The 13,662-nt window shown below is 41.8% G+C and overlaps 1 protein-coding gene across 13 annotated transcripts in view; it reads right to left on the bottom strand.

The window, feature by feature from the left end:
* Nucleotides 1-13,662, bottom strand: part of ARHGAP26 (Rho GTPase activating protein 26) — a 1,052,546-nt gene that overhangs the window by 219,710 nt on the left and 819,174 nt on the right. For all 13 annotated transcript variants that reach the window (XM_071210383.1, XM_071210390.1, XM_071210397.1 and 10 more), the window contains one exon: nt 1,511-1,547. In XM_071210383.1, coding sequence (XP_071066484.1) covers nt 1,511-1,547 — 37 coding nt within the window. The remainder of the gene's footprint in view (nt 1-1,510; nt 1,548-13,662) is intronic.

The following is a 13,662-nucleotide window of genomic DNA, read 5'->3' as shown; positions in this document are numbered from 1 at the left end:
TTCTGGTGGGTTCCCTGATTTCGCTCTGGAAACTACCCCACTCCCATTTTATGCAGTACCATTGAAAATGTCAATCAAGATGTGTTGTTTTCCCCTGGCCCAAGCCAGACCAACCTGAAGCTATCTTTCCCAAGAATTTAAGTCTTAAGAATAGTGAGGCAAAGACTAAAATATTTAGAGCATTTTCATCCTGAAAATATTACCCATAAGATGCATTCTTATTGGATCTTTTTTTCCTGGTTTCTCTGACCTGGTCTGGTTTCAAGCCTGGCTTTTTCGCTCTTCCTTCTCTACTGTGGGTTACTCTCAGCTTTCCATTAGTCCTTCCTTATTGTTATTGTTGTTTTTGCTGTTGTTATTTTTGCCTTAGTTAGCCAGAGTTGATTTCAGATGCTCTAAAATGATCTTAACTGACATACAGGGGAGAAAAATGACTTGTTTCCTTGAAAATTTATTCTAAAAAGTATTCACTTGTATAATTTTTGAGGATTAAAATATTTTTTCCTCTCATAAAGGCCTTTCAACCTACCAACAGCAGCAATTCCAAATTACTTAACATTTTATATAAAAATCCTGGTAAAAAATATATTTTGCAGAGAATGAATAGAAAAAAATCTCTGTCTCATAATGGCTTTCACACACACCAAAAATAATCTCATCCTTTTGTCCACAAGGAGAGGCATTATTCTGCTGATATTCCTGAAACTCCTGGAATTCATGGTAAGGCTGCCTTTGAAATTTTTCTCCAAGTGGATTTTAAGGTAAGGGATCAGGATTTTCTTTGTACTCTTGCAGCAACCTGTAAGGAATTTGTTTTTCATTCTAATCAGCCCAAACACTCTACCAATAGCAGTTTGATTTTAATCCCATTGCCTTTATAAGGTTACAGGTGCCCTTGGAACTCATGATTAACCAGAGTGCTCAAAGCCAGTAGCAGGGGAAATGTGCTGTATTGGACAGAGGCTGCCAAGGGTCATTTCCACCAGAGAAATATTATTACATAATTCACCATCTCTACGTTTTCCTCTCCAAAATGGCAACAAAGCAAACAGAGTTATTAAGCAATCATCTAAGATAGTTATTGCCTCTCCAGTCTTTTGAGCAAGACTGTGCAAGAGGCAGGGTCAATTTTGTCTTTCCCACAGGACAGGATTCTTAGGGAGTTGGGTATTATTAGATTAAGTGACTTTTAAGTGGTGATTTGAGCTACAGGCTTAAGAATACCTAGGATTAAATGACATAATCAATGTACATGAAAATACTTTGTAAAATGTGAAGGGTTATATAAATGCAAGGTGTTATTATAGCCTTGCCAGTCAGGCTCACTGAATATCCCTGTGAAATTACTGAGTGAGAGAGTCAGGGTGGAAGCCTCTTCACGCTGCACTCAGGAAAATGTGGCAGACCCAACATGCCCACAGCACCTCCTGGTGGATGATCTCTGGAGCAGCAACTTCTCAAAGCCCATTCCAACCCCAGGTACAGAAATTTACCCAAGCGACATACTTACTCCCTTCACTTTGACTGTCTTTGTTGGAGTTGTAGACCTGGAAAACAAAAACATAAAATTACTTGCGTGTACTACCCTAACAGTTCACTGCAGAAAACTATTGTCTTCTTTCTTTTCTGCCTTCTCCCCTTCCCAAGTTTGTGGCATAAGGTAGAAGACAATTTCAGGCCCCTCCTGTAATTACCTACTTCCCAATATTTACTTCAGTAGTTCTTAAGCAGGTGAACATCATATTCACTGAGAGAATTTTATTGTAAAACAGATCACAATCCATCTTTTCTAAAAAGCAAATGAGCATATTTGTGTCTATAAGTTTAAAAGGAGCAAAATAATAATTTTAAAAAGTTAAAAATCATTAAGCATTAACTGTGCACCAGGCAATGTGCTCAGCACTACACATTATCGAAAATAATCTACAGAACAATTCTATTGGGTAAGAAGTGTTATTTCACTATTTTACAGATAGGAAATCAGAAAATTAAGAGAGGTTAACTACGGTTCCTCAGCTAGTAAATGGTAGTCAGGACAAAGAGACATCACAAACTGGTGTCAACACTGGGGAATGGGATCAATCACTTTTGACTTTTATACTGTTATGAATTTGAGTGTTATAAGAATATATTACTTTTACAATTAAAGAAAACCCTTAAGTTATAAATAAAACATAGAAAAAGAGAAAGTATCCCAATACAAAATGGATAATGACATATTATAGGAGTCAGCAAGCTTTTTCTATAAAGGGCCAACGTAGTAAATATTTTAGGCTTTGCAGGCCAAGAAGCAAAATTGAGGATATTATGTAGGTACTTATATAACAAGAGTAAAAAACAAATTTCCATAAAATTTTTGTTGAAAAAATTAAAAATATAATAATAATAAAGGAGTATAACTTTTTGAAATACAGGTCTACGAGTCAGAAGTATGGAACTCTTTTTGGAGGGAGGGAGGGAGGATAACATTTTGTTTAATTAGAGTTCAAAAGCAATGCTCCCTATCATCAAATCAATTGCATATGTTCATCCGTAAATGCCACACATAGTTTGTAGGCCATACAAAAGCAGATAGTGTGCTGTATTTGGCCTGTGGACTGTGGTTTCCAATCCCTGATATGCTGTCATTGTGAATTAGATGAAACCTCTGCTTTAGGGGGGAAAATCACAGTGTTCAAACCCTTCTTTATGATTTCATAGGTAGAGAAAGGCATAAGGTAAAGCTGGTCGTCATAACTTAAATTTAAAAATTTTTAAAAAGCTATACTAAGTGGTTCTGATGGCCACCTCAGTCAGAACTGCTAGTTTAACACCCAAGTCAAGCATCTCTGAAAAGAGAGCACCTCTGAAACCCAAAAAGGAATTTTCACGTGCTGGGAAATATGGAAGGGAATGGCTGGTCAAGAGCTGGGCAATGGGGCCAAACTGACCCTGCACTTGCCATGTTTCATTGGGTAAATCCCTTAAACTCTCTGGGCCTCTACTGCCTAATCTGTAAATGGAAGAAGTTGGTCAAGAAGGCCTTTGAATTACCAAATTCTAAATAGGACAAATCACCCCATTTTTAAATTATTATTTGTTTTCTAAAAACTTCCAAAGTTGCACCACCACTTAATTGAAGATCAGAAAGATGATGGTAAAAGGAATGGGTTTCTGCACTTAAAAAAGATTGCCGGATGACTGAAAAGGCATCAGTGTACAGGCTAGAGATTAGGAGTCAAAAGACTTTGATTCTGGTCTTGGGCTTCACCATTGGTCACTTCACCTTGCTCAGCCTTAATCTGTTCATCTATAAAATGGGTTTGATGAGAGTTATCCTGCTTACTTCTCCCAGGGCTGCTGTGAGGATCAAATGAGATTCTGAAGGAAAAAAATACTTCAAACTCTAACACCTGACATAAATGAATGTTCTTTGGGTTATACTACAGGGAAAAGAACTGCTGCATGTTCTTTGGACTATACTACAGGGAAAAGAACTGCTGACATTCAGAGGATATGGGGGAGGGCAAAGGCACCGCAAAGACTAGGTGGAGATTGGCATAGAGGCTGTTGCTAATTTCTAGCCGTAACAGAGGGAACACGGTTGCCTATTCCCCTGGTTAGCACCTCTACAATCTATAAAAATTTGGACTAGATTGTGGACTTCAAATTGCACACCATGGAACCCACTCAGGGACTGGCAAAAAGATTGGGAGAGAAGCTAAGCCTCCAGGTACCCAAATGTCCCTTTGTTTGTATCAGTTTTACCTATTTAGCTATCAAACAAGGGGATACTGGCTTTGAAAAGTTTGAAATTCTCCTGAGTAGATAATTTCTAAAGGTACCTGCAATTCAATAATTTGTTTATTCATGCATTTAACAAATATTTATTGGTTGCTTATAATGGCCAGGCAACATTCTAGGTGCTGGGGATATAGATGAAAAAGACACCTACAGCTTCTGAGCTCATGGAACTTCCCTACTAATGAAGAAAAGGAAAAAAAAAAAACCAACACAGGTAAACAAATGATTGTTTCAGTCTTAAGTACAATGGAGAAAATAAGAGAGAGTATTGTGGACCTGAGGTGGGGGAAAGGCTTCTCTAAATAGATGACATTTTATTTGTCATGTCTACAGGACAATAGGAAACCTCATTGGGAAAATCTGGGATCCAGTGCCGAGAGCAAGTGCAGGCCCTTGAGGTGGGAAAAAGCATGGCCTTTTGCAGGGAAGAGAGTCTTTTGAAAGTTACTAATTAGTACAAGGCAGAGAAGGGTAGAGATGAGGATGGGGCAGGGATGGGCGCAGGACCCGTGAATGAAATGAGTGACTTCATAATAGCTAAGGACCAGAGAGCCATTGTGATTGGAATTCACTAACCTTCGAAGGCTGGGTAAGGGGAGGACCAGGGGAGAGACCATATTTTGAAGTTTATTCTTCCAGCCATCCCTGATCACTGCACTTCTCTCACTAAATTCAAACATTCTATCCCAGAGAAACTTACTCGTATTTATAAATGGTATCCAGAAGGAATAATGAAATGCAGGACTTTCAGTCCTCCTTAATTAGGAGGTGACTTTGCATCAAATTGCTTTCCTTCAAAGTTTCCTGGGTTACAGGAGATCCCCGCCTGGAAAGCCCAAGCATTCCCCGAATTGGAAAGGCAAGATCAATGAGCCGAAGGCACCAGAAACATGTGCTGCCTGTTCTTCTGAGTCCAGGCCATTAATCTCTGTCTGGTTTGGGTAAATGAGCCAAAGAGAATGAGTTTTGAAATGGAGCTAACAAACCGTGCCTGCCAGAATTGCCTGCCTACACTGCCCTCCAAGGAAGGTCAGGGTGGGAGAGTGGTCTCACCACCACAGAGGCCAGGTACAGCAGCTTAATTGCAGAAGGTGGGAATGGCTTTGTTTAGTGAGCCCTTACCAAGGGCCACACATGGCATCATCTAATCCTTGGAACCACTCTATGGATTAGGAACTAGTGTAATCCCATTTTACAATTATGGAACCCAATGTTCAGAGAGGTTACGTAGCTTGCCCTAAGATGCAGAGCTAATACGTGGCATGCTATTCTTCTATCTTGCTTCTCCAGAGATGTTTCACCTTCCTTTTACTTTTCCAGCTAGTGGCAAATGCACACAACCAAGTATAAATACCTTCTACATTGGCAGAAGCAGAGGGCATCCAATTAACCCTTTAGAAACAGTTTGTCAGGGAAAACCTTCTATAGATCTTATAATTGCCCACTAGCAACAAACTGGGGTTCAGGCAAGGGCAATTCCCAGAAATAGAAGGTCTCTTTGGCCCTGGTTTTTGTCTTATAATTAGCAGAGTACCTTAGATTTATATACTTTTAATAAGCCTCTCAAAAGTCTCTGTCTTGGGATGTAGATGTGACTCAACTAGTTGGGTGCCCACCTACCACATGGGAGGTCCTGGGTTCAGGTCCCAGTGCTTCCTAAAAGAAGACAAGCAGACGCTGCTCCCACAGCAACATGCTAGACTCCACAAGTCAGCAGACACCACAGTCCACAGGGAGCAGATGTTACTCAGGCCATTGGACACTCACCTTTCATGTGGGGGGTCCTGGGTTTGGTTCCCAATGCCTCCTGGAGAAGGTGAGCAAATAATGAGGAGCAAACAACAAGCAGACAGACCACAAAACCAATTGGTGTGGGCGGGGGGGGGGAATAAAGGAAATAAATAAATCTACAAAAAAAAGACACCTGCATCTTAACAGGAACAAAATCAACCAACTCAAAGAAAGCATCAACTCAAAGGAAAGGCCACTAAACAATCACTGAATTATGGCTCCCAGGACAATTGAAAAGGTTAATGCACCTTCTCAACAACCCAATGTAAACTAAAGTATATCTATCCTGCTTAGCTAGAGCACTCTGAGACCTGTTCACATTAAGGCTTCTCAGCCTTTTCGTTTTATATATTTTGACATATGTGTGCTCTAGTTTCTGCTGAATACTATGCATGAAGTGTAAACTTCTAGAAAGTGAATTTATGTGTTTTTGTTATTAGTATCCATCTGAGAGTCACTAAGTAATCATTACAATAATAACAAATTAATAACATTGATGACAATGACAAAAACCCTGCTATTTGTCAGACATATACCAAGTACTCTGAATGCATTATCTTGTTCAGTCCTCACACTCACCCAATTTTCCCATCATACAGATGAAGAAACTGAGGCATTCAAGATGTTAGTCACTGCCCAAGCTTAGGCAGCTAGAAATGGGCAGTCCAGACAGGAACTCCCACAGTCTGTCTCCAGAGCCCAAGCTCTTAATGACTAACCGCATGATAAATAAGACATTGTGATGGTGGTAACGATAAAGGTGATGGATGAGACATAGTGGGCAGCTAGGGAAGCTGAGTCACTAGAAGTAAGAATGTGCCCCCAGTCAGAAAGAAATGAAACTGGGAATGGCCTTCTGATTCCAGCCTGAAGTATTCACCACTAAACCATGCAACTAACTGGCATCTAAATGGAAGTACTACTCCATATTCTCTCAGAACCACAAGGCTCGATCCTGAAGATAATCACCATGGCAGAAAAGTGGGTCTTTGACACAAATCACAGGGCACCACAATTCTATGAATCCTTACCCAGAAGCTACAATGGGAGTACAATTTAATAAATCAAAGAAGGGTGAGGAAAGCCTTCATATGCCTCCTCTGAGCTAAGAAGTGATTTTGCAATAAATTCTGTTCACTGCTGAGCTAATTCAATTTACATGTCCCTAAAGAATTAAGAAAGAATACACAGAGTCATTTGGATTCCCAGAATTTTTCTATGCTTAACCTTCATTACCATTACCAGGCCTTATTGAGAAAGTACAGAGAGGAATTTTTTAAACATATAAATTAAAGGCATAAATAAAAGCAATAATTAGACAAAACAATTAACTTTTTCCTTTGACACACAGCTACACTAGCACTTGGCTTCAACACACTTTGGATCAAAATCTGCACAAAATGGTGTTGGAAAAACACATTCCTAAACAAATCTATTTAAAACTGCTGCTCCTATCCAAAATGCACTATCTTTACCTGAACTCAAGCCCAAACTCTATGATTCCCAGAGATCTCTTACAAAGTAGCAGGGGATCTCTAAATCCCTCCTACCCTATATATCAACATAGAGACAGAGCTGCAAGTGAACACCTTAAAACACTGCTTATACTGCTTCCACCCCATCTGATAGTACTTTGTCCCTCTTTCTGAGTATGGAGACAACACAAGGTGTCCACCACTACTAGGGCTTGTTCTTTTGAATGGTTTCTCTGTCAGTGGTGACAGGTTTTGAGTAATCTGCTGCATAGGTTCATAATCCAGCCCTAACATTTATTGGTCATATATTCCAATCACTTAACATATCTAAACATCTGTAATATTCCCAACCATTTAAGGTTGTTGTATGATATATAAAATATTTAACACAGAGCATAGAATGTAAAGTCTATGGCCCAGAGAGCATCCTATAAAGATTAATACTCATCATCACCATTCACCTGCTTCCTTTCTCTTCACACTTGGTTTAAAAAGAAAGAATAAACACAGCGGAGCGGGTGTAGCTCAGTGGTTGAGTGCCTGCGTCACACGTACAAGGTCCAGGTTCAGTCCTGGTACCTCCCAAAAAAAAAACAAAAAACAAAACAAAAAAATCTTGTTGATGGGGCGGTGGACTTGGCCCAGTGGTTAGGGCATCCGTCTACCACATGGGAGGTCCGCGGTTCAAACACCGGGCTTCCTTGACCCGTGTGCAGCTGGCCCACACACAGTGCTGATGTGCGCAAGGAGTGCCCTGCCACACAGAGGTGTCCCCCGCGTAGGGGAGCCCCACACGCAAGGAGTGTGCCCCATAAGGAGAGCCGCCCAGCGCGAAAGGAAGTGCAGCCTGCCCAGGAATGGTGCTGCACACACGAAGAGCTGCACAAGATGACGCAACAAAAAGAAACACAGATTCCCGTGCCGCTGACAACAGAAGCGGACAAAGAAGATGCAGCAAATAGACACAGAGAATAGAGAACCGGGGTGGGAGGGGAAGGGGAGAGAAATAAATAAATAAATAAATCTTTTAAAAAAAAATCTTGTTGATGGAAGTTATCACCTATAGGATAAACGGCTGGGAGTGGAATGCAGTTTGAGAGAATTGGTGGCACTGGTGTCATTAACATTGTAATGTAACCAACTGAAACTAGAAAAAGAGACAATCTAAGGCCAAATTTTAGAGCAATGGTTCTCAATCTTTTTATTGCAGACAAAACTAAAAATAACCAACCACCATCAACCACTTTTTCACTGTCAATATGTGCCAGGCACCATATTAACTGTTTACATACATTATTTTATTTCATTCTCTAAGTCTATAAGGTACACACTACCACTGTTTACATGATTTCATAGTATCACATACATTAATTAACTTTCCAAAGTTTCCATAGCTAGCAAGTGGTGGAGCCAGGGTTTGAACCAAGCATAGACTTCTAAACTAGGGTCTGTACTCAATCACAAATCATATAACTTCCCCACCCAGACCCACTTTCCAGTGGAAAAATGACTTGGCAAAAGTAAAGGACTCAGAAGCTAAGCCGTAATTAAAATATTAACAATGCAACCATTATGTAAGAACAAAGTTTCCAATTAATACAAGTATAGCAGTAATTGAAAACCACAACCAAATTGAGACAACACTTCAGGATGTCCAAAACATTCCTCCCTAAAAACAATGAGAACTAGCCCAAGTATGGTATAGCAGACAGACCTCTGAATGGAGCACCACATTAGGCTACTCAGCAAACTCTTGGAAAAGGCTAACTTTAATAACCCCTGAGAAGTTACTTGAAACTTCCACTGGTCTGTGGGATGCCACCCATAAAAATCCAGTAATTGATGTGAATTTTTGGATCAAGAAGACTCTCCCTCTTCTGAGCAGTGGACTTTGAAAAGATTTTGAGAAAAAACTCTGAATCTTAAGCACATGGGAATAAAACCAGTTTCAACAGTGTGGAGTTAATAAGGCTGTGTCTCAACTGGAGGGCTCAGCTCTTGGGAGCTAGCTATCAGTTTCTCCTCCTCCCATCAGAATTGAGCCCCTCACTGCCATGGCTTGAAGAATAAAACCTGCTCAAGAAAATGGAAGTGATATGGCTATTGCTGCTCTTCTACTTCTCAGCTACACTCCCCCCCCCCCCCCACCTCCCGCTTGCCCTTTCCATTGCCACCAGAACTGCATTGACAGCCTTGGGAAGGCGCTCTCAAAAAGGAAATCAATAAAAATTATTACCTTTTTTTTTAAGATTTGTTTTTTATTTATTTCTCTCCCCTTCCTCCCCGCTCCCAGTTGTCTGTTCTCTGCATCCATTCACTGCATGTTCTTCTGTGACCGCTTCTATCCTCATCAGCGGCACCAGGAATCTGTGTTTCTTTTTTTTGTTGCATCATCTTGCTGTGTCAGCTCTCCATGTGTGCGGCACCATTCCTGGGCAGGCTGCACTTTTCTTTCGTGCTGGGTGGCTCTCCTTACGGGGTGCACTCCTTGCGCGTGGGGCTCCCCTACGCGGGGGACACCCCTGCGTGGCACGGCACTCCTTGCATGCATCAGCACTGTGCATGGGCCAGCTCCACACGGGTCAAGGAGGCCTGGGGTTTGAACCGCGGACCTCCCATGTGGTAGGCGGACGCCCTATTCATTGGGCCAAGTCTGCTTCCCAATAAAAATTATTTGATGGCACTTCCCACTGACCTATTGCTGAACAAACGTGAAGACTTTGCTTGCTGGCTCACAGAATTACATGTGAGGAAGGTTCAGTAACTGGCAGATAGCAGACCACTCAATAAATATTGATTAGATGGATAGATTTTGAGTAGAAGGAATGAGAGAGAGACTGAGTTTTTAAAATCCTCTCATCAGAGTTGATGTGGATAATGCAGTGATGAGACAGAAATGGTAAGCTAGATCTGTCATTTCCAAGTGACTATGTCCATTCTTCCAAATATTTGGTGAGTTCTCTATGAGCCTTTACCTTAGAGGGTAATGGAAATACACAATTCAGGCCTTATTACAAGAAAATATAAAGCAAATTTATCTCATTTGATTTAACTCAAGGCTATCAAAATCCCTCAGATAATCCATTCATTTTCTATGGTCCACCACTGAATGTTAGTGCTATACTCAGCCAGGGACAAAAACACTACTAATCATTTCAGGGCCCCAGTGAACCCAGGGAGTTCTAGAATGAGAGCTAAGGAAGGGGTTACAAGCCTGATGGCACTGAGTCTCTTCTCTTCTATACAATCAGAAGGATGTTAAAACTCAGGCAGTCTTTTGGAAAATAGCTCAGAATAAGAAACCAAATGGCATACTCCTAAAGCCACTTTATCAGATCGAGTCTTTTGATGGCCCCTGAAGTCTTCTTGTCTACCAACACACCAGAATGCCAGTGAATAAAAATTACTACTTGTTAAACATGATGATGATGATGATGGAGAGAAAAACAAACTTCCCTTTCCATTAGTTCAAGCATTGCTTGCTGCTTTGTATCTTATGGCCACAAAGGGCTTACCTGTTCATATTATTTTTCAGTAATATTGGGAGAAAAAGTATTCTGGACACCTGCTAGTACTATCTTTTCAGCATCCATGCCCCTCATTTCCTAGAAATGCCACCCTCATTTGCCCTGGGGAGCCACCCCCACCAGCCCCAACAAGTCCATGTGGTTTGGCTGAGGCTGACCCTAATCCCAGCTTCAGGTTTGGTGGTGTGATCCAGACATTTCATCCCAGGCTGACACTATGTGTTTCTCTGTTTTGTTTTGTTTTTAAGATTTCTTTCTTTCTTTCTCTCCCTGCCCCCCACCCCCACCCCCACATTGTCTGCTCTCTGTGTCCATTCACTGTGTGGTCTGTGTCTGCTCGCATTATCTGTCGGAACTGGGAAACCGGGTCTCTTTTTTGTTGCGTCATCTTGCTGCATCAGCTCTCCATGTTTGCAGCACCACTCCTGGGCAGGCTGTGCTTTTTCATGCAGGGTGGCTCTCCTTGAGGGGCGCACTCCTTGCACGTGGGACACCCTATGTAGGGGCACCCCTGCGTGTATGGTACTCCTTGCGCACAGCAGCATTGCACGTGGGTCAGATCATCACACGGGTCAGGAAGCGCTGGAGATAGAACCCTGGACCCTCCATATGGTAGACGGACGCTCTATCAGTTGAGCCATGTCTGCTTTCCCATAGTACGTGTTTTTACTAATTTTTATTACAAATGTTGGAAATGAGGCCTTGCTGTGTTGCTAGAATAGGATATATGCCTGGAGCTTTTGTGGCCAACTTTGCCATCACATGGGCAAAGTCTGAGTAAAAAAGGTCAAAGGACAACAAGACTTGAAGGGAAACTGAGCCCTTGTATCTAAGTGGAGCTGAAATCCTTCCCTGCTCTTTCCATTGGTGAGCCAATAACATGTTTTTTTATTTTTAAGTTGTTTCTATTACTTGCACCCAAGGGTCATGGAACACATAAAGAAGCTCATGAGAGAAAAGCCTAGTCGAGTTTCAGAGAAAATTTCAGAATGAACAACAAGGAAAAACTGTGCAACAAAGTAGAACACGAAAGGAACTATATTCATGTCATCCTTGAGTTCCCCTTCCTTTTACCTCAAATACGTAATTAGTTGCAAGGTTTATCAATTCTATAACTGTAATATATCTTGAATCTATTCCTCACCCCCATTTCTATTACTATTGCCCTAGTTCAGGTTTTCTTCACCTTCTCACCTGAACGTTGACATTGTCCTCCAGTCGGTCTTGCTGCTTCCTCCCTCCCCTGCCGTCCCCTCCTCTAATCTGTCAAACACATTGCTCCTCCAAGGTGTGGCTTTCTAAACCAAAATTCTGTCTGAGGAAGAGAAGTCTCCAAAACATTACAATATTAGCCGTCAAATACTCAAAAAGCTATCACGTGGAAAAAGGGGTAGACGTCCTCCTCTGGGTGGAGATCAGCGTCAGGGGGACGTCCCAGGGAGGCATATTTCAGGTGGCTCTAAGTAACTAGCCAGCAGAGCTTTTCACGGTCCACTGAGGCAGTGAGGCTGGCTGACAGTCACTCTTAAGCACAGGGCTAACTAAGTTCCCCGTCATCTAGAAGGAGAACCTGGGCATTCCTGGGCTGACTAATTCAGCTTCATTTGTGGTTTAATCATTGTTAGCCTATCCTTTCACATGTAAAGGCCTTGGATATATTCCAGACAAAGTATAAATGGATTCGAGTAAGGCAGATTGGGGTGGCGGCCAGTGTTTTATAGGTTTTGTTTTGTTTTAAAGATTTATTTATTTATTTCTCCCCTCCCCAGCCCCCCAGTTGTCTGCTCTCTGTGTTCATGTGCTGTGTGTTCTTTTGTCCACTTCTGTTGTCAGCGGCACGGGAATCTGTGTTTTTTTTTTTGTTGCGTCATCTTGCTGCGTCAGTTCTCCATGTGTGCAGCGCCATTCCTGGGCAGGTTGCACTTTCTTTTGCACTGGGCAGCTCTCCTTACGGGGCGCACTCCTTGCACGTGGGGCTCCCCTATGCGGGGGACACCCCTGCGTGGCAGGGCACTCCTTGCACGCATGAGCACTGCGCATGGGCCAGCTCCACACAGGTCAAGGAGGCCCGGGGTTTGAACCGCGGACCTCCCATGTGGTAGGTGGATGCCCTAACCACTGGGCCAAGTCCACTGCCCTGTTTTATAGGTTTTGAAACTTTGCCGCTAAGGCCTGCTTCTACCATGTTTTAGCTATGTCCCTTTGAACTGGTTGTTTAACACTTCTGAGTCTGTGTTTTCATAATAAAATAGAGCTAAATAATAATACTAACTTTGGGGGAAGGGTGTTGGCAAAATTAAGAATAGTTCTCACAGTGCCTGACTGTGCTCAATAAAAGTTGTCCTCTTCTCCTACGGCCACAAAGATTTTTTTATTACCTGATGGTTGTAGACCACCCTAATCTCTTTCTTCTTTGACTTCTCACTGCCCTTACAGCCCATTCTATAGAAATGAATACAGTTTTCATTCTTCAATATTTCCAACCTATACAACCTTATCAGTCCAACCATACAGTGACAAGCTGTCTTCCACTTCTATGGGGATGCCTGGCATCTAATGCAGTGCTAGGCATATATCCAGTAAACAATAAATTGCTTCTGATTGAGCAACAAAGCTTAACATAGAGGATGCACATTCCTTTGTCTCAGGTCTTAGTGGGTCAGAAGAGGGTTACAATGACCTTAATGGGTAAATTATCCTTATAGCAATGTTTTCAAATTTTGAGTGTTGCTGGCACTTATTCCATATTCTTGGGAGAAATCTTGAATTAAGCAGATAAGATTCTAAACTAAAAGGTGAAACAGTTCCTCCTGGAGCAAGTAAGAGGTAGGTTACACTAAGACATGCAGAGAAGGGGAGGCCATTTATTTTAACTTGTTTTCAGTATGGGTGCATTAAGTCTGCCCAAAATGTTTCTGGGGTTACTAACACTGATTGCTGTGGGTACTCCCCTCCCTGCTCCAAGACTTTGATTTGTGTGTTACATAAACACTGTTGCCATAGTTTAAAATTCAGGAAGCTTTGTTGTGTGACCTCAAGAAAAATTCAACCTCAAATCAGGATAACACTGACTCTAGACCACAACA

Source organism: Dasypus novemcinctus, chromosome 2 (genome assembly GCF_030445035.2).
Source record: "Dasypus novemcinctus isolate mDasNov1 chromosome 2, mDasNov1.1.hap2, whole genome shotgun sequence".
Taxonomy (NCBI): domain Eukaryota; kingdom Metazoa; phylum Chordata; class Mammalia; order Cingulata; family Dasypodidae; genus Dasypus; species Dasypus novemcinctus.
This window is presented reverse-complemented; position numbering and strand designations above follow the sequence as displayed.